The sequence below is a fragment of the Colius striatus genome, chromosome 2, assembly GCF_028858725.1.
Source record: "Colius striatus isolate bColStr4 chromosome 2, bColStr4.1.hap1, whole genome shotgun sequence".
Taxonomy (NCBI): domain Eukaryota; kingdom Metazoa; phylum Chordata; class Aves; order Coliiformes; family Coliidae; genus Colius; species Colius striatus.
In genome coordinates, this window is record NC_084760.1 from 8,634,048 (window position 1) to 8,659,931 (window position 25,884).

General features: G+C 43.8%; 1 protein-coding gene across 6 annotated transcripts in view; it reads right to left on the reverse strand.

Annotated features, from left to right (window-relative positions):
* Positions 1-25,884, reverse strand: part of ANKRD6 (ankyrin repeat domain 6) — a 109,315-nt gene that overhangs the window by 39,038 nt on the left and 44,393 nt on the right. For 4 of the 6 annotated variants that reach the window (XM_061989577.1, XM_061989574.1, XM_061989576.1 and 1 more), the window contains exons 3-4: positions 22,967-23,127; positions 12,884-13,140 (exon numbers count right to left, since the gene is read on the reverse strand). In XM_061989577.1, the coding sequence (XP_061845561.1) occupies positions 12,884-13,003 (120 nt within the window). In that variant the 5' untranslated portion in view covers positions 13,004-13,140; positions 22,967-23,127. Of the gene's footprint in view, positions 1-12,883; positions 13,141-17,613; positions 17,834-22,966; positions 23,128-25,884 lie in introns of those variants that run through there. The other 2 variants (XM_061989573.1, XM_061989572.1) reach the window with 2 other exon arrangements.

A 25,884-nucleotide genomic window follows, 5' to 3' on the forward strand; every position in this document is an offset into this window, starting at 1 on the left:
TTGAATGCTACACCCCATGCTACAACATCTCAGTAAAGCCCAGTATCCAATAACATTTTGTTTTAGTGACCTGTAGTGCAGAGGTTCAGACCTGGAAATTCCATCTCTAGGCACTACACAAGCCCATCTTATGGGCTGCTCTTCACCCAGAAGTCCCTGGTTTCCACCAAGTATCCTTAGGATACAGCAAAGGTTGATGCCTAGGAGATAAAATTCTGCTTTTCTCTGTGCTCCAGGCACCATTCTGAGGATGAGATCAAGAGAAGAGCCAACCTGATCTGAGATGTCTACCATCATTCCTCCTGTGCCACTACCGGCATTCCACAGCATCTCCCTAACTTATCTCAACTCACAAAATTAAAAGAAAATGAATGAAAGGCTGAGGGAGCTGGGGCTCTTCAGCTTGGAGGAGACTGAGGGGTGGCCTCATTCATGTTTACAAATATATAAAGGGTGTGTCAGGAGGATGGAGCCAGGCTGCTCTCAGTGATGGCCAATGACAGGACAAGGGGTAACAGGTACAAGCTGGAACAGAAGAGGTTCAAAGAAACACGAGGAAAAACTTCTTCCCTCTTCAGGTGAGGGAGCACTGGAAGGGGCTGCCCAGAGATATTCAAACCCACCTGGCTGAGTTCCTGTGTGACCTACTCTAAGTGGTCCTGCTCTGGCAGGGGAGTTGGACTGGATGATCTTTTGATCTTCCAACCCTTCAGATTCTGATTCTGTGAAAAGCAAAACATGATTCTGTGAGGCCAGCCAGGCAGAGCAGCTCAGGAAAAATCCCAGTGCTTATATGTCAAAGATGTAGCTGTCAATAAATTTACTGAAAGAAACCTCTACTGTAAAAGAACTGAAAGATGGGACTAGCTTTTTTGCTTGGAAGAAAAGACTTAATTTTATCAGGCTCAGTTCTTACTTTTCCATCTTCTGCAATACATTCATCAAAAAAATTTACAAAGGCATCTGCTTGTTGGATCAGTCAATTTGTATGATGTGTATCAGGGTATTTTTTTCCCTTTTTGTAGAGAAAACTGCAATAAGTTCCACATCTGTGAAGAATGTTGGACAACAAGGCATAAAAAGAGAATTTAACTCTTTGTCCTACCAGGCAGAGTGGCAACAGAGCACCCTAGTTGAGAACATGCCCTTTGAGATGCACAGTCAACAAACCTCTGCTGAGTGCCAGACCATAGAATCATAGAATGGTAGGGGTTGGAAGGGACCTTTAGAGATCATCTGGTCCAACTCCCCTGCAGAAGCAGAGTCACCTAGATCAGGTTGCACAGGAACGTGTCCAGGTGGGTCTTGAAGACCTCCAAGGAAGGAGCCTCCACACCCTCCCTGGGCAGCCTGTGCCAGGGCTCCCTCACCTCAACAGTGAAGAGTTTTTCTTTATGTTTAAGTGGAACTTTTTGTGTCTCACTTTCTTCCCATTACCCCTTGTCCTGTTGCTAGATACAATAGAATAAGTGTTGCCCCAATCTCCTGACACCCACCATTTAGATATTTGTAAATATTAAGTTCCCCCCTCAGTCTCCTCTTCTCCAGACTAAACAGCCCCAGTTCCCACAGCCTTTCCTCATAAGGAAGATGCTCCAGTCCCTTGATCATCCTGGTGGCCCTGTGCTGGACTCTCTCCAGCAGTTCCCTGTCCCTCGAGTTGGGGCCCTGCATGGTTGGTGACAGAGTTCCAAGCACTAGGGTAAGTGCTTGACACAGTGCCACCAGCCCTCTCCCACTGCGGGCTCCCTGCTGTCAGACCCTTGGCAGCTGTGTGACCGGGTAGCCATCAGCTCTTCCTCATACATTTTTAAGGGCTCCAAATCTGGAACAAGACCCTCACTGGAGTCAGTGGAGGTGCACACTTCCATACTGACATCACCTGCACAGATGCCTCGCTAGCTTTGTGTCTGCATGTCTTCTTCCAATAACACTAACAGAATTCAACAAGAATTTTGGCTGACAAGTACAAAACCCTTTTTCTTTCTTTCTTTCTTTTGAAGCAAATCTCTGGAATTTACAATTAATTTGACAGGAAAAATGGAAAACTATGAACAAAAGCAGAAAATATATAGATAAAAGAGAACTAAGGCATGCACATGGATACATTTATTTCTATGCTTCCTTTTGCAACGAGAGATGAGTCTGGATTTCAATGTATCTGAAAGCTTGACCAGTAGCTGTCTGTTACAACAAGCACAACAACTAATTTCCACTCCCAAATTAACAACCCCCTATCCCGAATTTCATTCTTATTCTGCACCTGTTCTGCTTCTTGAAAGACTCCACAAGAGCCTGGCTAAAAAATCCCTTCAAAATTCCAGTTTAAATATACTTGAGGCTAATTGAGACATGCTTGCTCATGTGACAACCTTGTCCTTGACTTCAAACCATGCTTTCTCCTTCCAGCCTTTCTGTGTCACCAGATTAGCAAGCCAAGCTCTTCCAGGGTATGTTTATATAGCCTTTCACATGCAAATATGCACAAACTCTCCCTATGCAGCTCGCTGGCTGGGTGTGAGCTCAATGCAAACTGGATGCTGTGTAGACCTGGACAGGACATTACTGAGCCTGAACTGATGGGCTGTGATGAGTGGGAGCAGTTTGGTCTCACACCTTTTGGTTCACATTGAGCTCACCTCTATCTGACTCACAGTATGGGAGGAATGAGTGTGTGTGTGCCTCCAAAATAACCCAGGAATGTAGCCTAAGTTGCTCCCCTGAAAGCCTCTCCACTCCTCTGCACTCCTCCACAGCCTTGCTGATCTGACTTCATCTCTTCTGAGCAGGGCTTGTCACCAAGCTACCCAAGTACCTCATCTGCACTGTCTGCTGATGTGCAGGATGCATTCAAAATGACAAGCTTTTGTCATCCCTCCTTTCTGGGCTCCATGGGGATGACCCACAGTCTCTAGAAAAGTATAGCTATAACTCCACAGTACCAGATCAGCTCCAGGGATGGCCTCAGAGCTCACCAGCTAGCATGGCTTTCCAACAGAAACACCAGCACTTTGCACCTCAGAGCAGTTTTCCTGCCAAATGAGTTTTGCTTTGATCTCCCATGTAAGGTGTAAGAAACTATGAATTAAGGTATTGTTTATTGAGATTTATGTTAAGCTCAATGTAAAAGGTCAGACAACAAAAGACAGGAAAATTGCATATGCAAACAGCTGCCAGACATCACTTGTGTGTAGCTGCCTTTACATACCAATACCACCTATGCAAGCAAAAGAGATACTGCTCAAAGATAACTACAGGATGTTCTGAGGAACAAAAGAGGAAGACTCCTCACTCAACAACCACAGGAAGGCAGAAAACGACCCCCTTCACAGCAACTAAAGAATGCGCAGAGTACCTACAGTGCTTCACGGCCACGGACTAAAATGTATAAAAAAGGGACTGTTTGAACTGATCAGTACGGCAGTTGGCGGAGCGCAGACTCCCCTGTCGTCCAGCGCTGTCTTTGCTCATATTCTACTTGCTACAATTAATAAAATTATAATTGGATTATGATCCGTTGTGGTCTCAATTTATGACAATTTCTTGGTGCCGTGACTCGGATAAGGAACGGTGAGCTTCAGTCCTCCGGGGAGGCGCCCCGCGGCAATCCGCGGCCCCGCGACTGACAGCCTACCTCAACCTTACCGACGAACCTAAATTCTAGAATAATGAGCAAAGGGGAAACCGGTAAAATCCCATAAAAATTCTGTGCACGGGAGTCCGGACGAAGACGCAGGGACGCGTAAGTATATTGCGAAAATTGGTTCGCGGGTTATCCGTTCGGGCGGGATTGGGTATCCTGGATTATAACGAATGAGAGGTTCGATATACTGAACCAAGCGAGTGTGGACCTTTAAGTACTGCGTTTCCCATCTCCCGCGAGGGACTGGGCCAGGAACAAGGGGAGTGAGTGAGTGTGTGTTTGTGGATAATCCAGAAGATGGGGGCGAAGGGCAGCAAGCCTTCGACACCCATGGGAAGGGTACCTGCTGTACCTAAGAATACCTCTCTGGCATATATCTTAGATAATTGGAGATATTTCCCTGGAACCTTAGGGAAAGATAAGCAAAAAAAATGATAGAATACTGTACTAAGATATGGGGAGGGAAGAAGATTTCTGAAAATGCCTTTTGGCTAGTCTGCGGGCCAGAAGAAGATTGGATAAGACAACAATTAAATCTCTGGGTTAATAATAAAAAACCCCTTAACCCGGAAGAAAGTCAATATGCGGAAGTGTGGCTAAAAAGACCGGGAGCTAGACTTTACCTCCTGCTCCCACAGCCCCTCCAAAGGTCCTCAGGGCGTCCACTCCCCCACCGGAGTTGGCAACATGCCCAGGGACCTAAAGCAAATATTAAATGGCCACTCCAAGGCCAGAATATCAATAAAGCATTTAATGAAATGCAAAAGAAAAATGAGAGCCCTACTGAGTGGTTAGAACAACTGAGGAAAGCCCTTCAGCTGTATTCCAGGGTAAATCCTGACGAAGGGCAAGCACTCCTCAAAACTCAGTTTGCAGCAAAATCATGGGAAGATATCAGAAAGAAGATTGAAAAGTTAGAAGACTGGCAAGTGAGAGGGTTGGATGAATTATTGAGGGAAGCCCAGAAAGTCTATGTAAGGCGAGAGGAGGAGAGCAGCAAGCGGCAAGTGAAAAGGATGGTAGCAGCGGTCAGAGAGGATCGTAAAAGACAAACTGCTGCTGGAACGAAACAAGGGAATGTAGTAGTAAAGAAGGAACAGAGATGTTGTTTTTATTGTGGAAAGAAGGGACATATAAAGAGGAATTGCAGAGAAAGGATTAGGGATGAGGAAATATCGAAAGCGGAATAGGAGAGTCAGGGGCTCTATATTTTAGGGGACCAGAGTCATCATGAGCCCTTGATAAAATTAAAAATAGGTCCCCATAAACAAGAGTTCACCTTTTTAGTAGACACTGGGGCTGAGAAATCGACTATTAGACAAATACCTGAGGGATGTAAAGTTTCCCCTGAAAAAGTACAAGTAATTGGGGCAAAAGGAGAACCCTTTAAAGTAAGTAAAATCAAAAAAAAATGTGGTATTCGAAACTGAAAATAAATTTGGAATGGGTGAACTCTTGCTCGTCCCTGAAGCAGAATTTAATCTGCTAGGACGAGATTTAATTGTTGAATTGCAATTAGAAATTAAAGTAAAAAATCAAGAGCTAACAGTGTCTGCTTATCCTTTGACCATGGATGATCAAAAACAAATTAACCCCTATGTCTGGTACTCTCCGGACACAATTAGTAGATTGGAAATCCCACCGATTAAAATCCAAATTTCTGAACCCCACATACCTGTGAGGGTAAAGCAATATCCCATATCCCTAGAAGGACGGAGAGGATTAAAACCAGAAATTGATCGATTATTAGCACAAGGAATCTTAGAGCCTTGTATGTCACCCTTTAACACCCCCATTCTGCCTGTAAAGAAACCTAATGGGAAATATCGGCTCTTACATGATTTAAGGGAAATAAACAAAAGAACTATCACCCGGTTCCCTGTAGTAGCAAATCCATATACATTGCTAAGCAAGCTAGGACCCCATAACTCCTGGTATAGTGTGGTTGATTCAAAGGATGCCTTTTGGGCCTGTCCACTGGCAGAAGAATGCCGTGATTATTTTGCCTTTGAATGGGAAGACATAGAAACAGGCCGTAGACAGCAATTGAGATGGACCGTGCTCCCCCAAGGGTTCACTGAGTCTCCTAATCTGTTTGGACAGGCCCTGGAAGAGCTCTTAAAGGAATACCAGGTAAAAACAGGAAACGTGCTGTTACAATATGTAGATGATCTGCTCATAGCAGGGAATAATAAGGAAGATGTAAGAAAAGAAAGCATTCGACTCCTAAACTTTCTTGCACAAAAGGGACTACGGGTATCACGAGAAAAGTTACAATTTGTGGAGGAAAAAGTGAAATATTTGGGACATTATTTGTTTAACGGAAAAAAGATACTGGATCCAGAGCGCATTAAAGGAATTCTGGAATTACCTATGCCTGTTACTAAGAGACAAATTCAACAGGCATTAGGGCTATTTGGGTATTGTAGGCAATGGATAGAGAACTATAGCTTTAAAGTTAAATTCTTATATGAACAACTGTCTAAAGACAGAATACCTAAATGGACCCCTCAGGATCAAGAGCAGTTTGCCAGCCTCAAAAGGGAGCTAAGTCAAGCACCGGTTTTAAGCCTACCAGATTTAAAGCGGCCGTTCCATTTATTTGTTAACATACATGAAGGAACAGCATTCGGAGTATTAACTCAGGAATGGGCCGGACAAAAGAAACCGGTGGCATACCTATCAAAGCTGTTAGACCCTGTGAGCAGGGGTTGGCCGAGCTGCTTACAAATCATTGTTGCTGCTGCCTTATTACTTGAGGAAACAAATCGCATTACCTTTAATGGAGAAGTTGTCCTATATGCGCCTCATAACATCAGGGGAGTGTTACAACAAAAAGCAGAGAAATGGCTTACAGATAGCCGATTATTAAAGTATGAGGGGATACTTATAGAATCCCCTAAACTATCTTTGAAAACTATTGGAGCGGTTAACCCTGCGGAATTTTTGTACCCAGGAGAAGGTAATGAACTATTGCACAATTGTTTTCAAACAATTGAACAGCAAACATGCATTAGGCCAGACTTAGAAGATGAAGAACTACAATATGGAGAAGTATTATTTATAGATGGGTCATCACGAATAGTGGAAGGTAAACGATTGTCCGGATATGCCATCGTTAAGTTGGAAAAAGGAGAATTTAAGACAATAGAATCAGGCCCCCTGAGTGCCAGCTGGTCGGCTCAAGCCTGTGAGCTGTATGCATTGTGGAAAGCGTTAGTGTCACTGAAGGAAAAGGATGGAACTATATATACAGACTCACGCTATGCTTTCGGAGTAGTACACACTTTTGGAAAAATATGGGAGGAAAGAGGATTTGTTAACTCACAGGGAAAAGAATTGATACACCCGGAATTGATTCGACAAGTTCTGGGGGCATTGAAAATGCCAAATAAAATAGCAGTTGTACATATAAAGGGACACCAGCGAGATACAAATTATCAGGTTAGGGGAAATAATGCAGCTGATACAGAAGCAAAACGAGTGGCAGGCAATTATAATACGATTTTGACTATGCAACAAGTACTTGTTAGTAAAAATTTGAGTTTTGAACCTGTAGAAAAGGAAAAACTAGAACAAATGGGAGCTAAGGAACAGGATGGCAAGTATATATTGCCAGATGGGAGAGAAGTCTTGCCAAAGGGCATAGCACTTGAAATATTTTCAAAAATACACAATAAAACACACTGGGGAACCCAGGCGTTAGTTGATCATTTCAATCGACAATTTGCATGTATAGGTGTATATAACATAGCAAAAACGGTCACAGCAGCCTGCGAGATCTGTCAAAGGGTTAATCGAAACAACATGAGACGAAAACCTCTTGGAGGACGTTCCCCAACATATAGACCCTTCTCACATATACAAATGGATTTTACTGAACTACCTAGGGTAGGGCGTTATAAATATTTATTAGTAATGGTGGATCATTTAACACATTATGTTGAGGCTTTTCCTACCTCCAAGGCAACTGCTAACCAAGTTACTAAGATATTACTTGAACACATTACACCTCGATATGGAGTACCTGATGTAATTGATTCGGACAGAGGAACACACTTCGTGTCAAAAATTGTTAGGGATCTAACAGAAAACTTGGGTATTAAGTGGGAATACCATACACCATGGCATCCACAAAGTTCGGGAAAGGTTGAAAGGATGAACGGAGAAATCAAAACTACCTTGACTAAAATTAATGATAGAAACCAAATTATCATGGATTAAGTGCCTACCTATGGCACTATTAATTCTCAGAACTAGGCCCCGAGCAGATATAGGAATATCAGCGTTTGAAATGGTGTATGGAATGTCCTATAGGATTGAAAGTCCACAAACAAATGTTTTAATTCGAGATCGTGTGATTAATGAATATGTTTCACAATTAGCAGAGCATCGTAACAAGCTTTGGGAACGTGGACTGATTGTACAGAGACCCCCGTTGGATTTAAAAATTCACAATGTTAAACCTGGAGATTGGATATTGATTAAAGTGTGGAAGGAAGAAACTCTAAAGCCCAATTGGGAGGGACCTTATCTTGTTTTGCTTACAACAGAAACAGCTGTCCGGACTGCTGAGCGTGGATGGACTCATGCCAGTCATATTAAAGGCCCGGTAACAAGACCCCACTGGAAAGTAATCAGTACTCCAGGTGACACCAAGATAACCCTGAAAAGATAACGTAATGACAGAGACTTTATTTGATTATTTTGTTGTGTTACCTTTTGGTATAAAGTGTGTATTGTTGTTTACATTTGCAATAATTATTTCTTTGTTTATCTATTATATATGGAAGCGTACAAAGTGTGCTGAAGTAAATTACTAAACTTATGCAACTATAAAATATTGAATATAGAGGATATACTGATGTAAATAATATATGCACTCAGAGTATATGAATTGGGCTTAATGATTTGAATTATAATCTTTGAACTGTAATCGTTATCCATTTACTTGTTTTAGGAGTAAGGTATGCCAGGATAAATGGTGGACCCACTGTGAATGTGAACACCCTCCAATAGGAGTTTGTACACAGTGTTAATGAATCCAAAGAACTCTCACTGAGTGGAAATTAAAACAATTAAAGAAATTACTCAAAAATCCCATGAGTGGTGGGAAATCTTTGCCAAAGGAATAAACTCTCAATATTATTGTTACCATTTCAACGAATCAGTCCCCTTTGTAGCTGAAATCCTAGCTATAAAGTGCAGAAGGGAAGTGCTAACTGTGTCTTGCTTTGTCCCATTAGTTAAAGCTGCGAAGTGGGAAGCCTATGTAAACAGGCAGAAAGCCCAAAACAGCTGTTCTCCTGAAGAGTTCCCTTGCTGCCGAGAAGATGGTACACCCCGTGGCTCGAAGCAACCGAGTCGACGGGCGAGGCAGAGGAGGAACAAACTGTGGAGAAAAGAACCAGAACAGTGGGACGCAAAAGCAGCAATGGTCAAACTTCCCCAGGACTGGTAAAAACATACTTAAATTAGCAAAATTGATAAATACCCTTTATCTTGGTATACCGTTAGTGTTGTTCTTAGTAATAATCCAAGTAAATGGAAACCCTCATGAACCGATGCTCTGGAAAATATATAATCTGGAAGAGAGTAAGATCATACAAAATCTAAGCGCTTTGGGAGGAAATTGGAATTTTACTGTACATTTATTTTCACTAATACCTTTTGAAATGGGTTGTCGAGGGACTATATGTGACACCCCTGATAGACAAATAGCTAGAAAACAAGCACAATGCAAGGCATGGTTCGTATGCCCAGCATCAAACCCTGGAAAAAGTTATTGTAACTACCCTGGGCATTATTACTGTGGTTATTGGGGATGTGAAACCATAGCTTCAGACTGGGAAACCGGCTCAGATAAGAATTTAGAAATCACTTGGGGACCCCCTGGATGTAATAAACCTAAACATGAATATAACGGAGGAGTATACGGGGATTGTGGACCCCCGAAAACGTGTTGGAGACTAGAAATAAAAGTTAAAGATCCCCAAGATGACACATGGTTAACTGGCCGTATCTGGGGAATTAGATATTGGGAACCAGGAACAGATGGGGGAAGTTTCTTTAGGATAACCAAAGAAAAGCTTCCTCATGACCCTTTGCCAGTAGGACCAAATCTGGCCCTGAATCCACTCACTTTCTCTGAAGAAAAGGTTGCCCCCATAAGCGTTGCAACCACTTCTCTAAACTCTTTTTTGGAAACAACTATGACACGGTGACTGAATTTTCCTTATCCAGGGATGCAGGATTGTCAGAATCCAAGGACCCCTTATGGGACCTAATGGAAGCCTCTTATCGTGCCCTTAATGAAAGCAAACCAAATTTAACTAAGGAATGTTGGTTATGTTATAATGTCAGACCACCGTATTTTGAAGCAATTGGAAAACCAGGTAGGATTCAATGGTCTAATGGTTCAAACCCACGAGAATGTCCATGGGATGACCAGAGGAACCATACGCAAGGGATTACTATTCAATTCATAACAGGTCAAGGAAAATGTATAGGTACAGTGCCCGAAAAGTATCAGCCTCTGTGCAACCAAACAGTCACTAACACCAATATAGAGACACAAGGATCAAAATGACAAATGGGCTATCCCAACACCAGGAGCTAAATGGGTTTGTTCAGACATCGGAGTAACACCTTGTCTATCCCTAAATGTGTTTAATCAATCTCAGTTTTGCGTACAGGTGATTATAGTTCCTCGTCTGATCTATCACACTTCTGAGGAGGTGCTACGCCACTTTGAAGGAGACCTGAACAGACAAAAACGAGAGCCAATTGCAGTAGTAACCTTAGCTACACTGCTGATAGCTGGCGGAGTTGGAGCAGGTACAGGTATAGTTTCCCTAGTAAAAGGTCAGGAATTACAAAGTTTGCAAATGGCTGTAGATGAGGATTTAGCAAAAAATAGAACAATCTATTCAAAGTTTAGCCACCTCAGTAAAGTCTTTATCAGAAGTAATGTTGCAAAACAGAAGAGGATTAGACCTATTGTTCTTAAAGGAAGGAGGGCTATGTGTAGCTCTCAATGAAGAATGCTGTTCTTTTGCTGACCATACGGGAGTCGTCCAAGACACAATGTCTGAACTTCGGAAAAGGACCGTTTATTATGTTGATCCTGGGGCTTATATTTGGACCATGCATATTACGCTATATTTTACATTTTGTTAAGGAGTGGTTTGACATAGCTAAACTACTCATTCTAACTACGAGAGCTGAGACAAATTATATACTAATGAAGATGAAGATGACGAGAATTACTGTGAATGTGATATGCCACGTGAAAACTATGATTGTAACTGTAAGGGATTGTATTGCGAGTGTTATGATAAGTGTCGAAATTGTGGAAAAAGGTTTACCTGCAGTGCCGAAAATGAAAATAGCGTCTAATAAACAATAATAGGATAAAAGAAAAAGGGGGGATTGTAAGAAACTATGAATTAAGGTATTGTTTATTGAGATTTATGTTAAGCTCAATGTAAAAGGTCAGACAACAAAAGACAGGAAAATTGCATATGCAAACAGCTGCCAGACATCACTTGTGTGTAGCTGCCTTTACATACCAATACCACCTATGCAAGCAAAAGAGATACTGCTCAAAGATAACTACAGGATGTTCTGAGGAACAAAAGAGGAAGACTCCTCACTCAACAACCACAGGAAGGCAGAAAACGACCCCCTTCACAGCAACTAAAGAATGCGCAGAGTACCTACAGTGCTTCACGGCCACGGACTAAAATGTATAAAAAAGGGACTGTTTGAACTGATCAGTACGGCAGTTGGCGGAGCGCAGACTCCCCTGTCGTCCAGCGCTGTCTTTGCTCATATTCTACTTGCTACAATTAATAAAATTATAATTGGATTATGATCCGTTGTGGTCTCAATTTATGACATAAGGGTTGAACAGCAAAGCAAGCACAAGAAGCAGGAAGCCACCTATGTCATATGGGAAAGAAAAACTGCTCAACGCCAGCAAATCTGCATTTTATCAAATTAACCTGATTCTATGTTTAAAAATCAGATCTACACAATGTGCTTCTCACTGCAATTACCAGGAGGCATTGATTATTGCATAATAAACAAACTTCCCAATGAGAAAAGTGTCCATTTTGCATTTGAATTGTGGATTTTGGCAAGTAATTCCATGGAACTACAGTAGCTACAGAGCTGCTTGGACAACAGAGCCAAAACAGGCATCTTTATGGGACCATTCATGTTTGTTATATCTGCCCTTTGTATCTATCTACAAGAGGCTGCTTAGTTTTGGCAAACAAAACTCACTAACACCACTTGTCCTTGGATCACTCCAGCTTTCAAAATAAATACTGTGGACAACTCAAACACTGCAAAGGGACTGAAAACAACTGTCACTGACTGATAAAAAGAGGGAAACACTGCTTACTTATCAAATGTACTCACATTTGCTTCCCATCTGTAAATATTAGCTCCCATACATATATAATGTTGCAAACCAATATGGAAATACAAACAAAACTAGATATGATGGGGAACAACAGTTCATCCAAACAGGACATGGAAGGTTTTATGTTACAGCTCTGAAGATCTAACTTCCCTGGTAGTTTTGCAGGTATCTCACTGATGGAACCTGCTCTGCAACAGCCAATTCTATCTCATTTTTTAGAGACTAGTATGATTTATAACATTCAGAGTTGGAATAGGTTAATATTGGTTCAAATTCTCTTAATATCTAAGCAGAAACCCCTTGATGCTGGCCTTACCTCAAAGGCACTGGGAACACAGTTTGCAACCCCTAACTTTGAATCTGAGTGGGGACTGCACAGCATGAATCAATGAAGCTGTCATGTAGAAGTTGAGGCTGCTGTGCCAAGAGACTTTACCCAACCGCAACAGGTGGCTTTCCCCCATCCCCTCAGCCAGAATGGTGGGCACTCTGAGCTGTGATGAATCGCTCCTTTCATCAGTTCCCACGGCATTCAAAAGTCAAGGAACGCTGTGAAAAACATCGCTGCCCCTCTGCCAACACACCACATTCCTAAGGGCTCGCTGCTCACCACGGCTGCACCCACTGCAAGGCGTATAAATACAAGGCATGCACTACAGCGGGAATTCACAAGAGCTAATAAGTTATCAACTTTAAGGACATCAAAACACAGTTGAGATAGGCAAAGCTACGAGGGCATTTTCACAGACAATGGGTCTAGGAGTTATGCCAGTTCCCAGGGATCTCAAGAAGCATTTTTCTCTTGTTACCTTGGTAACCGCTACCTTGGCACCCTTGTTGATAAGCTGCACCACATTCTCCACTTGGCCTTTGTAGGCGGCTATAAGCAGGCGTTCTGAAAGCACGGCGACCACATCCTGCTGGCTCATGAATTAGGAGAGAAAGGTTTTCAGGTTTCTTCAGTCCAAAAACAAAGGCTTGGGAGCGGTTCGAGCAGCATGCAGGCAGACGAGGAAAGACGCCAGCTCCCTGGACAGTGATGTTACTGCTATGCCATCCTCTGGACCTGTGGATTGGAAAACAACACTGCTGTCAGAAGCACTGCAGCAGCTCCTCCCCGAGTGTTCATCTTTGCATCCTTTTGGGAGGGGGGTCACAAAAACCCTTAGAGCCTCCTGAAGACATTGCACTTCTGTTGCAATGCAGAGGGATGTAGGCAGTAGCTCATTTTCAATGTGCCTTCAGTCTCCTACTTTGGGACAAAAATCCTTAAACTTTCTGAGACCTTAACTCTCTTTTGACCTAACTTGTATTTGCGTGCCCCTCCCCCTTCATTCTCTCCTTATCCCCAGGTTTCATAGAATCACAGAACGGTAGGGGTTGGAAAGGACCTTTAGAGATCATCTAGTCCAATCCCCCTGCAGAAACAGGGTCACCTAGATCAGGTCACATAGGAACATGTCCAGGTGGGTCTTGAAGACCTCCAAGGAAGGAGACTCCACAACCCCTCTGGGCAGCCTGTGCCAGGGCTCCCTCACCTCACAGTTTTTCCTTATGTTTAAGTGGAACTTTGTGTTCCAGCTTCATCCCATTACCCCTTGTCCTGTTGCTAGCTACTACAGAAAAAAGGGATGTCCCAACCTCCTGATACCCACCCTTTAGATATTTATAAATGTTAATAAGATCCCCCCTCAGTCTCCTCTTCTCCAGACTGAACAGCCCCAGTTCCTGCAGCCTTTCCTCATATCAAAAATGCTCCAGTCCCCTGATCATCTTGGTGGCCCTGTGCTGGCCTCTCTCCAGCAGTTCCCTGTCCCTCTTGAGCTGAGAAGCCCAGAACTGGACCCAGGTTTCCCAGACTTATTAGCCAAGGACAGGTTAACTACCTCCACTGATAATAGTAGCTCAGCCTGTGTTGGCCAAGGGAACAAGAACAGGTTATAGTCACTGCCTGCTGATATAAATACACAAACCTCTGCCCTGGAAGGACTGAGTGCAGTCAGCAATTAAAAGCAGCTGACTGTTCCCTCACGAGTATAAAACGCTTCACAGCCTCCTCTGAACCATCCCAAGGACACCTTCAGGAGGGATCACAACCTGCAGCTGAGAAACACTCATCCTTGCTGTCTGTGAGAAGTGATGTTCCCCAGCAGTGCTGACATCACACCCCACTGACCCCAGAAACAATTCAGATTTAGCACTCATCAAGCAAACTTGTGAGCATGTTCTTCTTCCCAGGCTCCACTGACCTGTCCAATGAGCCACTGAAGCTGAAAAGAGATTTCTGACATAATTCTTGAAAATGTATCTGCAGATCACATTGAGCTGTAGGATCCAGAACCTGCCCAGTCTAGGAGGATTTCAGCTTTACCTGTGCTTTTCATACTTTGGTATCTGATTGCTTCAGTACAGGAAAAACACCTTCAAGACAGCCAGAGTGTATACAGAGCTTTCCATATCTTTATCTCTCTCTTTTGAAATATCACTGCACTGCTCCTTGTCAGCTGGCAGTATTGCAGGCTTTGCATAGTCTAAGGGTAATTGGTACAGGGACTAGATGATCTTGGAGATTGATAGTGGAATATTATGTCTTTCATCCTTATGTTATCCCTTTGAATCCATCTCAAAACTGCAATAACTGCAAGCTATTACTGCTTAATGGCTTTGCTGCCCACCTAAATTGATTTGTTTCTCACAGTTTAGCTCACAGTACAAAACCCTCCCCATCATAATCCCACCACTCAGAGTACTGACATTTTTGTGAACAGCTTCAGCAGGCAGATCATCACCAGAATGCCACAAAAGACTGAACTTCCATCCTCATACCAGGAAGACACAGCAATAAGGGGGAAATGCATCAGTGCTTGTGGCACAGGAACTCTCCATCCTCTAAATACTGGGGGTGACAAGTTTTAACAAACATCACTCCAGTGTTACAAGATCTTATCCATCAGTACACCTCTGGAAGAAAAAAGTGCTGTAGCCTTGTTTAATTGAATAGTTAACAGGGTATCATGATCGCCTGCATGACCAAAGTCCTTGAACTCCACAAGATCTGTGACCTTCACTAAATATGTTTGATCACAAGCTCACATATATTGAAATCATGTTGACTAATTTGCAGTAGAAGATACTTGCAGAGTGTAATTTGCACTCTGTTGTGGTTTAACCTCAGCTAGCATGCAGCTGCTTGCTCACACCCCTACTTCCCCACACTGGGATGGGGAGGAGAGTTAGAATCATAGAATCACAGAATGGTAGGGGTTGGAAGGGACCTTTAGAGATCATCTAGTCCAACCCTCCTGCAGAAGCAGAGTCACCTAGATCAGTTTGCATAGGAACTATTAATTCATATTAATGAAACATAAAATGCTTTATGAGCATTAATTCTTATAACACCCTTTGAGGTGAGTATTATGCTCAAGAATGTTACATGCAGTTTAGAAAAGTGTCCTTTAAAGCACAGGAAAGTTCCTTTTTCCTCCAGTGCTAACCAAGAAGTTACGACATAGCCGGGAAATAACTCCAGATAATTGACTTTTGATTTCTATGTGTAAGCATTAGACAATGTTATCTCCAGGTAAGATTCAGGTTAGCTTTTCTTTATCACCCTCTGCTTTCTAGGTGTGAACATGTTTGGGGCAACATGGAAATAGCTGCACGATTATTCAGAGAAACATGGGGAGAACTTTCTGCCTCTCTAAAGCAGCACAGAAATGGACATTAGAGAAGTGGTGCCGCACCCTGCGCTGCTGGACCCATCTCACCCACTCCCTCAATGTGATGTGACACAGTTTGGACACCATGGCAACACAGATGAGATGAAGAATTAAAGTAACTCATTTCCTTCACCATCACTGTACACATACCTCTGGCACAGTGATGTGCACAATATAGTACACACTACATGAAAATACAGGTGGCCTACACTTAATTTGATCAGTGAAAAGCAACCCAAGTTTCCATCTCGCCTCCTAAATATTTTCTTTCCAGTCCCAGCTTACTGAAACAAGCTGAATCCCCTGAGCCCAGCTGCCCTGCTCCCAACACCCCTCTGAGCTCCCCATTACATCCCCCAGCAGCACCTCTGTGACCCCGGAGCACTTCCCACTCCTTCCCTCCGCAACTGGCCCACAGTGCAGGGCAGGCTTTACAACAGGCACCTTTCTCCATGAGCTCTTCAGGCAGTGAGATGGTTTGTTTCTGTGTCAACTCTTATCTGTGCAGCAGTGGTTTTTAGGTGAACTGTACCATCAGTTGTTTGTCCCCATCGTTACACCTAAGCTAGAGGCACGCACAACACACTGATAGCTCAGTGCATCTTAAAACTTCTGTGGTCAGACCCTGCTTGGTTTTCTCATTCCCTAAACAAAAAACCCTACATCATTGTCACTGAGATATTTCAACATTGACTGCCAAAATCTCAATGGAAATACTGTCCTGACATGCTGACATTTCTGGGCAAATTTGCAGAAACTGTAGATGTTCATTACATCTTAGTCACACCACTAGAAACACGCTCCAATACCTCAACTGACTCCCAGCAGGGCAAAGCTTAATGCTGCCAGGGAGAAGTCTGGTTACCAGGTCCCTACCTACACAAGGTAAATGCTGGAAATCCTACTCTCTAGTTTGATTTTTTTCCCCCAATGCTTCTCGCTGCCTTCCCACTACTGCAGAACTTTCCCCCTGGAGATCATGAGCCTCCTCAGCCTGCCATACCCCTGCCACACTGGAGTGGCAGCCTGCAATGGCACTGCTGTTACTTGTAGTTTGCCTTCTTGTCCCTTCCACCACTTTGATCACATCTAAAGCACAGCAAGGAGTCAGCTGTTGTTTTTTTACAGATGTCTCCCACGTTGTCCCAGTGTCCAGCACTCATTGGTCTCCCTTCCCAGAGGGCAGTCACATCAACAAGCCTGGCTGCAGCTCTGGGCTGTTTTGCAGACACAAACTCACACAACAGGTCACTTTCCCCACACTGGCTGCTTTACATCTCCTGTGATGGGATTATTTGCAACCCAGAGGATAGCATCCGATTAGGACAGAAACCCAGATGACTGAAAGACCAAATTTCCTTTTCTCTTGAGCTGGCAGAAGGTGATGGGTTACCAGCTGGAGTGAGACAGGGAGCAGCCTCCTCATTGCCCTCTCACCAGCTTTAACTCTCAGACACACAGAGCATCTTTCCTTGAACACGCCTGCACCTGCAGCAGGAAGAAGGCACCAGGTGCCCAAGGACTACAATTAAAAGCTCGACAGCCCCTTGCACACCCAGATGGTGCAAAATGAATCTGACAACATGATTACAGGCACTGCATCGCATCCCTGCTGCCGGCACCTGCTGTCCAGATTTACATCCCTCATTATCATCCCCCACCCCCTGGATACGGGAGGCTCAGGGAGAAGCACAGCAGAGAGCATAGGAATAGTCAAACCTTCTGCCTTCAAAACAACAACAAAAGAATTTGGCTTTAACGTATTTTTAAACAAGAAACCGTCATCTCCGTGGTTCTTTGTTTAAGATCAGATTACTTACCTGGGGCAGGCTGGGAAGGCAACACCTACTTCCTGAGCCTCTCCGGGGAAGGGGTCCAGGTGTGATGCCCGCAGGTTCAGCTGCTCCCCCACGGAGCAATCCCTTCCGAAGATAACCTGCTCACCCCATGGGGGGAGCGTGCAAAAGGACAGGTTGATAGTGGATTAGCATTCCCGCCCGGCAGCAGCGAGGCGCCGTCCCCCGGCGCTGAGGTCCAGCCGCATCCCCACGGATGACACCCGCGCCTCTGTCACTCGTGACGCCCCGCCGATGTTCTCCGAGGTGCCGGACCGGGACGGCACAGCACGGCTCGGGCGGGCAGCCGGCTGCAAAGCTCACGGCTCCGGCCCCTCTCCCCTGCGCCTGGCAGAGCGGGTGAGAAACGCTGTCGGCACCCTCCCCCTCCCCAGCTCGCTCCCCGCCGAACTGCCGCCGGGCTGCTCCAGCCGCCGGATCGCCGACACGGCAGGAACCACACAGTGCACGAACAGGGTTTTTGAAAGCCAATCAAAGGGAAATCCAGGACACATCAAGCGTCAGAGATACTTAATGGCTAAGCAATAGCCTCTCCTAAATTCACCCTAAGAATTAACCAAATCAGCTTCTTCTGAGACACGACAAAAAAACCCGAAAACCTAAAGATTTAAGAGCTATGAGCTAATCAACTTTATATCCCCCGTGCTTTATATCCCCAGCGCAGGTCACTCTTAGAAAGTAACCAAGTTCAATTACTACATGAATAAAAGAATGCTTACATTGCTAACTAAAAGTTTTTGTGTGTACCAAGGTTCAAGATGGAAAGGGATTTAAAAAAAGGGAAAAGAAAAAGGGATCCCACCTTTCTGCAAATTGTTTTTTCTAGTTTATCCCCAGAAATTGATGCTGAATAGCCAAAAGAATCAAAATGGATTACAGTTATTCTGAATTGGTTTAGAATAGCCCAGTGTAAAGATATGGAGTCAGACCATTTTGCTGTGGAGGGTACATAATAGTTACTATTTTGTAATAATAAAAAAGTCTAAGAAAACTGCCTGTGTCTAAATACTGCCCATTTCTTCTTTGTTCAGCTCTCAGAGCAAAATGGGGTTTGTTCCTTATCAGTACATATTAAAATCTATGAAATGTTCTTTTCCATGTCCAGCCTCTTTGAGAAGCAGTTTGTCATGTTTAAAATATGACATAAACACCAAGATTGTACTCACTTCAGAGTATCATTTTCCAGCAGAGTGGAGTACTGAATTAGAAAGAGTGAGTTTCCTGGAACTCATTTCATCAGTAGCTCCAGGATGCAGATATATCTGCCATTTCTACAACTGACTTTAAGAGGGTTTTTCCAAGACCTGTGGCACTGTTTTCCTTAAAGTGATTTCTCTCCAGTTCTGTCATAACTACTCAGGAAAAATGTATGCATTTTGCTAAAGGGAAGACTCTACCTCTCAATCCTTCCTGCCTCATGAGTTAAAAAAGCCAAAGGTGTCATTATGAAAATCACAGTGGCAGCAGCTATGTCTGGAAAAGAGCAAAGCCTCACCAAGACAAGAACAATATGGTTTTGATTGAGACTTTCCTTTATAACAACATCAATATTATTTTCAGAGTTAGATTTTATACCAATCATTTGGAACTGGGAACCTACATAAAAGTCTGGCAGCTTATATGTTGGCCTCTGCTTTTTTTCCCCCCAGTGTTTTCATTGCATATTTTATCATACCAAGTAAAATGATTCAGTTTTCATAGGGACAGTTGTTTGATTCATCATCCTAAGTATCAGCATGGTCTGGTACATCTGAAAATGTTCTCTGGGCTTTTTTGTTTGGTGGCTTTTTTCACTTGTTGCTATTAATTACTTCAACAATGACTATGTAGCAGCCTCCCAGGGTGCATCTGCATGACAGCTGCTCATCAAGCTTCCCACCACAACCAGCTGGGGCTGACTGATGCTGCTTCACCGCAGCTGTGCAGCCAGACCCACAGGCAGCAGCCACCGGCTCTCCGACTGCTTCAGGGAGCACAGCTCTGCACAAATTCTCAGCTGCACAACATCTCTCAGCTGATGCCCTGTTACCACCAAAACCAGCTTCCAAAGTTGCACTTCCAAGCAGAATGCTTTTGGATAGAGGCACAGGCCCATGGAAACCAACACTGAAGATCAGAGACAGTCTGAAGACACCACTAATCTTGTATGAAGACAACTCTTTTCTTCCCCTCACACTTATCTCTTTACCACGTAGCCCTGACCCTCCTTACCCAATATGGAAGTTATACACTTACAACTTTCCAGATAACATTTATGTTTTGGCTTTTCTCAATGAGATTTCACAACTTCATTACCCTCCCCATCCTCTCTTTCAACACCTGCATGCACACACATGTCAAAACCATTCAGCACAAGCCAGCTCAAGGCTCAGCAAGCCCTTGTCAGTTGAGGGCTATTTACATGACAAAACAGCATCTATTGTTTCATAGGGGACAGTGCCTGTGTGCAAACACACATGCATGAGGTCTCTAGCCCCCATTTGCATAAAACCAGTTAGGAGGTCTTTCCAGCTCACTGCTGTTTAACAGAAGTGCTGGAGCCCAACCTTGGGAACCAAGCAGGCTCACGGCTGTGCTGGTGGGAGAGCAGGGTTTGATGCTCACACACAGTGGGGCTTCTGGGTGGGAGAACTGTTCCTCACCTGCCAATCAAAGGGCCCACGAATCCTACCCAAGCTGATTGCAGAACCTCACTGGGTTCAGAAAGTGCCAAAATCCTTTTTACAGCAAGTTTCTTTTCCTTCCTTCTCTGCTCATCCCTCCTTGCTTACTGCCAAAATATGTCCTCTGCTGCCAGGAAAGGCCTTATTACCTTCTTGCTCCATCTCCATACCAAAGATATGACTTTAAAGACACTGCTTTTCAAACTACCTATAGCATGGGCAGTACCTGCCATTCAGTTTGGGGACCCCACTGCCCTTGTGTCAGTATGGTAGTACAGAGGACTTCTCCTCACATTTGATTTGAATCCTCCTCCCTGTCAGTACAAGCAACCCCACACTCTCCCAGCCAGCACAGAATGGCCAACTTGTGTAAATATTGCAAAAAACACACTGGAAGTTTTCAAGAAAAAAGAATTCCTGCATTTATAGATTTATAGAAAACACTACTCTGATAATCTAATGCCAGTCAGCACCAAGCCACAAACTTCTATTCCAGCTAGATCCCATCTTTACTCATGTTTATAAAATATGTGCAGTCAGGCAGTGGTCAGAAAATGCTCCAAGTGACAGAGCAAGAGAGAAGAAATAACACATTTGGCAGTTTTGAAATGTTTTCCAGCTGACAAAAGATCATTGAAATTGCTCTTCCTCTTCAAGAGAAACATGACTTAGGAGCTGCCAGCAGTGAAGACACAACCCCTCTTGTACCATCAGAGCTGATGGACATCCTGGGAGAGCACTGGGAGTGCTACCTCACTGCGGTGTGGCAGCTGGACCAGTGCCTCCCAGTTCAGCAACGAACCACAGAGACATCACAAGTACTGGAGATGTTATGATATTAGCACAGTGTTCCTCAGGATCACTGGGCATCTTGGCATGAGTGCAGGAGTCTGGCAGGCAGTGTGTCAGTTAAAACCTTAAGGAGGCTCAAGCTGAAAATCAGTAGATTAAATCCTAGGGATGGAGTGGCCAGGGTGGGAGAGAGATGTATTCAGGCAAACAGGGGTGGAAATGCTGAGTCTGTCCACTGTAACTGATGAAGGGAGGGTGTGTCCACATAATGGTGCACACTGTTATGTCAAGAGAAGGTAATTTTTCCAGTTGTGACCCACCCCACCATGGGGTACTGCAACAGCAAGAGGAAGCACAAAAGTCCAGGGACCTGGCACACCCCAGAAAACAGACAGGAGTAGATGATGGTGCATCTTTCATTGGTAAAACATTGGCTGGCTTCCACAACTCTAATTTTTAATCTGTACCTTCCTGAATTACAGCTTCCTATCTGTAGCTCACAAGGCACCAGAGAGCAACTCAGAGGTCTGCTCTCCATACTGCTGTGATCCCCTGAGATGCAAGGCTTCTAGTCTGGGTCCCTGGGCAGGTACTGCTCAGTGTCAGGTATGACCCTCTCTCAAATTACCATCTGAAGCAAGCTCTCTAACTTACCGTAGGAAAATCTTCCTTTGCCAGGGAAGATGACTGAGGTACTTTGAGTATTTTCGTGCACCAATAAATGTATGAGTTGTGGGAGAGCAGAGAATTTTCTCTTCAGGTAGATGACATCTTGCTTATCACCATGTACAGTGTCTCTGATTTTAATGCTCACTTTAGCAGGCAGTAAAATGAACACTAAATATCTTCATGTACAAAACCCATCAATATATATATATATATCAATATATATATATATCATCAATATATACAGAACAAATGGCAAAAGATATGCAGGTACTATTTGCTTCATAAATCTACTTGCAAGTTACCAAAAAATCAGTCACTGTGGGCTACACATATTTTCCTTACAGAGGATCATAAATCAATTCAGAAGCCTTCTGCAGGTGTCTTGATTTCTCATCCAGTTGCTACATCCGAAGGGGCTGTACTGGAGAAGGCTGACATTACTGCTTAGAATGGTTGGATGCTCTCTTGAATACCTTCCCAGCTGCTGCCTCATACTTTGTAACATCCCACTGACTATGCAATTTTTTGGGTCAACAAGTTCATCTCTTAAAGAGTGTAGAGCTAGAACCTATAAGACACCTAAGAATGAACTTGGGTGACACAGTCAACCACTGCTCAAAAGTAAAAGGCAACTGAAAATCACTAAGATGTTCTTTGTCTCTCTGTCACTGGAAACAACCTGTTGTCCACCTGTGTCCTAGAGAAGGCAGGTCAAGTCTTCATTTCTCGTTGAGCAGGTGAACATGGCTCACAGAACAGGACATCTTTCCTGATACACCTCTCTGAACATTTTCCCACCCAGCCTTCATATCAGCCCCAAGAACTGGTCCATTCCAGGTGAACTTTTCCCTGACAAAGCAATTCTCTTTCTTAGGGGCTTAGGGAAATCCCACTTCAATAGGATGCTTGACACTTTTCTTCACTATCCTTGAGCCACCAGTCCTTAGAAATGCAGTTCAACAGAGGTGTACATGGACAGTAGAGGACGTGAGGAATTACATACTCCAAAAGGATACAGCAGTGTGACCCTAATACCATAACCTAACACCACAGGCAAAACTCCAAGCTCCTCTCAATCCATGTTTACCCAGGAACTTTAATGCATTTCCAAATGAATTTCTGCATGACATTATTTGTATACATTTTAAACAAAAGAAAACCAAACCTAAAAGTCAGATTTGCTTTATACTCACTCTTATGCATCTGCCACTCCTTTTTTTCTGATGAACATTTTACAGCTATGTCTTGCAGGGCAGCCTCTGGCTGAGGACAACAGGGATTGCCAGCTTCAGTATTTTCCAGTGCTGATGGCAAAAAAGAGTCTCTGTCCCACAGTGTGGTACACTGCTCCTGCCTAGGAGAAACACAGCATCAATGGAGCATCAAGAACAACACAGAAATTAAACACTGGTGCTTTCTGCAGCATTCAGCTGCCTGAAGACACCTGGACAAACCCAGCCACTTCCTCCTGAGGTTTTCACACTATATGAGCAAGGCAAACAAGACAGATAACTTCATATCTTCCCAGAAATCACATGACAAAGCAACAAAGTCAGCAAAAGGACTTGTTCTGCTTCTCTCTCTAGTACCTTCCCCATCACATCTCGCTGTCACCTCAGTCCAGGTATCTCCTGGTCACATCCTAGTGGATGTGAGTAGATTTTTCTCTGGATGTGGGGACTTGTGGGCATATTCACAAAGGTTTCCACTCTCAGCCTCTGATCCTTCTCTTGTTACAGAAATGCTTCCTTTCTTATTGCCTTTCCAGGTTTATTTGTTGCCATAGCTATCATTACATCCTTTCTGAAGTCTCTAAACTTCAGACAAACTGCCATGTTAGCAGTATTTGTGAGCTCAGATGAGACTTAGAAGCCTGCACTGCCAAAATGAGCAGGTGTCACAGAATCACAGGATAGTAGGGGTTGGAAGGGACTTCTAAAGATCATCTAAGTCCAGCTCCAAGTGTCTACTATTCCTGGATCACGAACTCCAACTTAGAGTTACAGGAGGGTGCAGTGGCCAGGGCTCACAGTAATTTCCTTGCCAAAGGTAAATTGACAGCTCTGTACACCTGTAGAGAAGCAAGTTGCAGAACCTTGCCCAGGGCCCAGAAGCAGTTGCCATGTTAACAAGGAGGAAATGGACTTGTAGAAGTCCTCCTCCTAAAAATCTCTGTGGCAGGGGCAAAAGATCTGCCAGAGGCTGGGCTGCTAGCAAAACAGAACAAGCCATAAAAGTAAATGATGTGCTTAATTATTGCCTTTAAATGGCAAAGACTGCACTGGGGAGAAAAGTGACTTCCTTCTGTTCCTGAAGCCCATTGACACACTACAGAAACACGATGATGAGCTTCCTTGCCCCACCTCTTACACTCAGCAAAGACAAGAAATATTTCATATGAAAACTGCTAACAAATGGGAGTGTGTCCTAGTAAAGCACTACTCCATGCTTGCCTGCTTATTGCATGCTTCATAACCCCAAAGCTAAGCTCCAGTAAACAGACATGCATCTTATAAGAAGTTAATACCTGGGTAGAGTGGTCTCTTTTTTTCCCTTTTAAAAGACTGATGCCTTTTTTAATCAATCTTCTTGTTCCACAAAAATGAAGCAGCAGTCATGTCTTCCCATTACAGTTAGAGAGGAAACCTGACAGACAGCTTGGGAGTAGCCAGCTCCACAGACACGAAAGGATCCCTCCAGTCTCAGTGAAATGGCACTGATTGTTTCATGGTGTTCACAAATGATGGGAGTCACTTGGCCTGCTTCAACTTTTGAGGGCTGCAGGCAGAAAACTGCTAAGACTGAATAATCTCTCTTGATCTTTAAAGCAGAAATCATTGCTGAAATTCCAGTTCAGTGACTTCAATTAGAAAATGCTGATGGAAGACCTTGCCATCCTTCTTTTTTACTAATTAATATCTCTGCTTAATTCAGCTGCTTTTCCTATCCTTTTTCCTAATGCATCCAGATCAGCAGATGTGTTTACATATAAAATTCCTCATAATACAGAAAGGCATCAGAAAACTAACTACTAGTTATGGTTGTTGGTAAGGGAAGTTCTCCTCCCCTCTCCTCTGCCCTTGTGAGACCGCATCTGGAATCTTATGTCCAGTTCAGGGCCCCTCAGCTCTAGAAGGAGAGGGAGCTGCTGGAGAGAGTTCAGCACAGGGCCACAAAGATGATGAAGGGAGTGGGACATCTCCCTTCTGATGAAAGGGCTCTTCAGCTTGGAGAAGAGGAGACTGAGGGGTGACCTCATTAATGTTTACAAATATGTGAAGGGTGTGTGTCAGGAGGATGGAGCCAGGCTGTTCTCAGTGATGGCCCATGACAGGACAAGGGGCAATGTGTACAAGTTGGAACAGAAGAGGTTCCAAAGAAACACAAGGAAAAACTTCTTCCCTGTTGAGGTGAGGGAGCACTGGCAGGGGCTGCCCAGATGGGGTGTGTAGTCTCCTTCTCTGGAGACATTCAAACCCACCTGGATGAGTTCCTGTGTGACCTACTCTAGCTGGTCCTGCTCTGGCAAGGGGATGGGACTGGATGATCTTTCAAAGTCCCTTTAGCTCTTAAGATTCTGTGACTTAATCTTTTGTTATGTTTTTTGCTGACTATGTTATCAATTACAATGTTATTATCTTGCAAATGCATCTTTCTGTTTAATTTTAATCAGAAATATCAATTGAAACATAGAGAATAAACTGTATCTAAACTACAGGTAGGCTATTAATAGACATGTTCAAGATGATGTGCAGAAAGGCAGAGTCTAAAGTTAGAATCACAGAAATGGAAATTGGAGAGACATCTCCAGAGCTCGTCTAATCCCTTCTTACCATAGCTATAGCTTTTACCTTCAGGACTTGCCTGAACACGTTCCTGTGTGACCTGATCTAGGCGGACCTGTTTCTGCAGGGAGGTTGGACTCGATGATCTCTAAAGGGCCTTTCCAACCCCTACCATTCTATGATTCTGTGAAATGAGATAGGTGAGCAATTCTCCACCTTCCAGATGTTTGTGTACACAGATGACAACTGAAGGACAGACACTACTAATGTGCTGGGGTTTCATTACTGTTGCGTCCCACAGCAGTCATCACATGGAAAGTGAGGAC